This window comes from Tenrec ecaudatus, assembly GCF_050624435.1.
Source record: "Tenrec ecaudatus isolate mTenEca1 chromosome 2 unlocalized genomic scaffold, mTenEca1.hap1 SUPER_2_unloc_10, whole genome shotgun sequence".
Lineage (NCBI taxonomy): Eukaryota > Metazoa > Chordata > Mammalia > Afrosoricida > Tenrecidae > Tenrec > Tenrec ecaudatus.
The window spans coordinates 981,280-985,994 of NW_027457570.1; the positions used below are offsets into that span (position 1 = coordinate 981,280).

Below are 4,715 nucleotides of genomic sequence, written 5' to 3' on the forward strand. Positions count from 1 at the left end.
TGTTATGGATCTTTCTATACATATTTGGTATGTAGAACCCAGTGTGGGTGACTCTATAGAAACTATAGCTACATTAAGGGTTCCTGGTGGGAGATAATGAGGAGTTGCTATCAAGAAATTTAAGCAAAAACAAACAAACAAAAAAGAAATATAAGCCAAAAGAAAATGTTTGAAACTGATAGTCATTTGCATGACAAGATACAACTATTGAATGATGTGATATCTGGATTAGTTCTCAAAATGGTTTGAGGAAAAAGAAAGAATCAGAAAATTCCAAGGCTTCTGCAGGCATACTTTAAAATCCTCAAGGTAACATCTTTGCTTTTCAACACTTTTTTTTTGTTGCATTTCCAACTCTTTATTTTAGTTTTGTTTAAATGCATTTTATTTTTAGACAACCTACACGACATTTTGTGTGTTTTTTTCTTTAAAAAAAAGCCTCTGCTCCAAAAAATCAAGGTCACCGCTCCAAGTCAAGGTCACAAGTCGACGCAGAGCTCATGATGGCATCAGTTCCGTTTGTCTCGGTCCTGGTGTCGTGTGGGCGGACCGCAGACAGCTAGGAGGAGGGGCGGTCGGGCGGTCGGTCGTGCGTTGCCCACTGTCAGCACTTCTCCATCTCTAAGCTGTCCTTGAAGAAGATCATGTACGGGGTCCCGCCGCCCTCGCGGTAGTCCAGCAGGGCCACCATGCCGTCGGGAATCGTGTTCTCGCCCTGAAAGAACTGGTACTTCTTGAAATTGGCGAGGATGTGCTTGATCTGCTCGGCAGCCCCGGTCATAAAGGGCTTCATGCGTTCCGGCTTCCGCTCCTCCAGCTTGCCTTTGAGGGATTTCATGTAGTCCTTGATGTACCTCTTGTAGGCCTCCTTGGTGAAGCTGGTCTCCTGCAAGTGATGGTTCATGACGATGTCCACGTCGGTGACCACCTTGTGCTCGGGCCCGTCGCCCTCGGGGCCTTCGGCGGACGCGTTGCCGCCGATGAGCGCGTCATAGATGTGGCCTTGGGCCCTGCGGACCATGGTACCCTCCACTTCCAGACACAGCCCGCCCGTGATCTCCCAGATCTTGTACACGTCAGAGAACAGCTCATCTCGGCTGATGAGGTCCCGGTAGATGATCATGACGGTGGCGAGAGGGCGGTGGCTGCGCTGGCTTCGGGCAGCTCGGAGCTCCAAGAGGACAGCGCTGAAGGGAGCGAAAGTTACAGTTGGCGCTGGGGGTGGGGCGGCCGGCGCAAGGGGAGGGGCATCTGGCAGAAGGGGCGGGGTGCTTTTCAACACTTTCAAGATGTCTTTTGAAGCAGATTTATCTACTGTCATGGTTCACTTGATCTCTTGACTTCTGCTTCCATGGGCACTTATTGTGCATGCAAGCAAGATGTAATCATTGACAATCCCAATATGTTCTAAAATTCTCATTATGCTATGTATTGGTCCAGTCACATAAAATGTAACTTTCTACCCACCCCTATGGGAAGAGAATGACTTTCTGTTTGTGAAAGCCTTACAAGTGTTGTATTTATTTCTTTCATAATGAGCATGTGTAACAGAAAGCATACAAGTCTACTTTTGGGGTGAACTGGGTGTAATCTATATTGAATTTTGAAGATATGGATTTACTTGCTGTATTCAATATAAACAGGGCAAACAGATTGGTATGTACTGCTCACTCTCTATCTCTTTTAAAGCTCAGTACCTATTCGGGGCCCTCATTGTGTTTAAATATCTTAATTATATGCAGAGGTTCATTATCTGTATCAACTTTCTGGGGTCATAATTCTTTGTAGTGTAGTAATTACGTAATGATGTCAGTTTTAGAGTCTGGTCGAGTAGTATGCTCAGTGGGTCTATTAATCAAGAGATGGTGGCTTCAAACTCACCAAGTTTCCAATTGAGAAAGGTGAGAAGTTTGCTCCCATAAAGACATATTTTAGTTTTTATCAAAGTACCTGATACTTCCTCTTGAGTGGAAATGGAATGGTCCACGTGTACTTTATAGGAGAAATATGTGGTTTTTCTAATCCCAGAAAGAATTACAGTCATAAAAACTCACAGGGGCAGTTCTACCTTGTCCTAAATAGTTATTAGTCTGCTCTGATGCAATGGCAGTGAGAATATTTTTACTCTTATTCTGGATTATGGTATATAATGAAAACATTTTCAGTTGCCTGCAGGGATGTGGGTGATTTTTCTGTTTTCCTGATAGTAGGACATGCAATAGGGCCAGTAGTTTGGGGATCCTATTATGGACAGCATTGAGGGAACTAGGGAGCAATTCTAGTCTGTCCAATGATTGGCTATGAGGGGGAATGGACACAGTGTTACTGGGCTTGATTTATTTTATGTTGATGATATAAAGTGAAACTCTGATGGATCAGTTGTGATGGTATCATGTGTGAAGACATTCCATGGTAAAGGGATTCAGGCTGTTTGGTAAATCCTTTACTCCCTTCATAAGCTTTCTGGGATAAAGGTAAAGGGATTATCCTGTGGTATAGCAGCACAGCCTTTCATCTCTGAAAGCATTATAGAGAATTGAAAAGAGAGATGTAGGACCTGACTACAGCAAGAAAGGAGACCTGGATCAGAGTTCTTCTGTGGACCAGCAGTCCCTACACAGTGAACCTCCTAGATCCAAGGTAATGTTGAAGCACACATACACATACACAGTGCTATCTAAAGCAAGTTAATCCCACAGATAGTCCAAGCAGACAAGGAACTTGCCCCAGAAGCAACAGAATAAGAGAGGCTTAACCTATGGCTGATAGGCTACGTAACATAAGCCACAGAATTCTACCCACCTAATTTATAAGAAAATACACATTAAACGGAAAACCCCCCAATTAGTGATGATTCCTTCAAAAGACACTTAAAAACTAAGAAAATGTGCTGGACTCTTCTTCAGAGCTCAACACTGAACACATCTGGTTGGATGCCATTTTTGGAAGGGTATTGCCCATCCCTCTTCCCTTTCACGTTCTTCAATGTTATTGAAATCACTTGGGTTTATGGAACAGTCTGTTTTTTGTAATGGGTTAGGTTCTTTATCGGCTTGCTTGGCCAGGATTCTCAGAAGGTTAACGATTACGATAATGTCAGCCTAGGTGACAAGTAATGCCATCACATCCATGAAGAGATTTTCTGTCAGCAGCCAGAAGTGGGAGGTGCTATCCTGGTGGGTGTGGTTTCCCCCAGTATAAATGTAAGTGGATTCTCTCTGTACGCTGTGCAGATTTGGCCAGGTCCAGGGCCTCACCATACTTGTGCATCTCCAGACTTGCGACAGCATCTTGCCATATTTCCTACATAACTTGGATTCATCCTTCTGCATAGCCTGGGAGGAAGCAGCCTACCGTCCCACGTTCCCATCTTGGATTCCTCTGGTACTCACCTACTTGAGTCAAGAGAGTGGTCCAGAATGATATCTGAGCCTTGAAAGCCTCTACAACTGTGAATTGAAAAGGTGAGTAGTGTGACTAGAATTTTTTCCTAAACATTTCTGACACGGTGTAATGGTGGCGGGATGGGATTAAAAGTGAGGCTTGCTTCTTTAGTAAAGGGCACAGTCTCTGACACTCATGGGGAAGCACTGATTCAATAACAGTCAGTGACTAAAGGTGCGGGGGCGAAGATTTCAGAGAATGGAGGTCACCCACCCACTTGGCCTTCCCTAAGGTCTGACCAGATGCAGCTTACCCTTCATGGGTCAGGATTCCTTTTGGAGAAGATTCGTCAGAATGAGCACAGGGACCCACTCAGCATCTTGGAGCTTCCCATCCAGAGTTATGTTGCAACATGAGGCTTCATCCATTGCCCCTCTGGAGCGGCTGTCCATAGAATTTTCCCACTGTTGTTCATGGCAGCTGTTGCCTGGAGATAGAGGGAGACAGTGAAAGTCATGGTGGAGTCCTGGCTCTTCATCTCGCTGCCCCTGGTTGTTCTAGTGACAAACTCACAGGACATCTTTTGCTTGTTAAAGACAGTCTTCATATTCTAAGTTTCCAGAGCTGTTCAAGAACATTTGATATTTGGTTGTGTTTAGTTTACAGTGGCCCATGTTTGTCTGAGAATTGTGCCTCATAGTGTTTTCAAAGGTTATTTTTTTTCAAAAGTCAGTCACCAGATCTATCTGTTAAAGTGTCTCTGAGGAGAAAGGAACCATCTTCTCAGTTAGCTGCTAAACATTGTAACTCTTTGTGTTATTGGGGGTTCCAAGTTTAATTTCACATTTATTCAAGAGGGAAATTGACCCCTTGTGTTGTATTTATTTTGGAGGATTTAAAGAATTTTTAAAATTATGGTAAATTCTTCCTTTTAAGCTTCTTGGGTTTGCATTTGTATTTGTTTTGTTTCACTTTCTAGTAAAATTCTCTGACATTTAAGGAAAAGGCATTTCTTTTAGAATGCTGTTGTTGGTGTTGCTGAGATGACTACAAGGTGTGACATAAGTGTGGTTCAACTACAAGCCCAGGGAGATAACATAGAGCTAAATAAGAGACCGTCATAGTATTTTCACATTAGAATAGAGGCGTCTAACATACTAAGAATTGTGTAGGAAGATTTGCATTCTGGTGGTGAGAATAATTTTTTATATAATTCATGAATTCTATTTATGAATCATAAAATGTCTGTTATTGACAAGGTGTTTTAGGCTGTTCATGTTGTTAAGAGATATGGAATTGGTCCAGAATCCTACATACCCTCAGCACTGACT

General features: G+C 43.1%; 1 protein-coding gene across 1 annotated transcript; it reads right to left on the reverse strand.

Annotated features, from left to right (window-relative positions):
- Positions 1-604: 604 nt before the first annotated feature.
- Positions 605-1,123, reverse strand: LOC142435833 (translationally-controlled tumor protein-like). Its single transcript, XM_075539927.1, has one exon. It carries the CDS (start codon positions 1,121-1,123, stop codon positions 605-607), a length of 519 nt encoding a protein of 172 aa, XP_075396042.1.
- Between the last annotated feature and the right edge of the window lie 3,592 nt (positions 1,124-4,715).

What these genes read in the sequence shown, in the direction of transcription:
- LOC142435833 (XM_075539927.1), bottom strand. Translation starts at nt 1,123, where the DNA reads ATGATCATCTACCGGGACCTCATCAGCCGAGATGAGCTGTTCTCTGAC.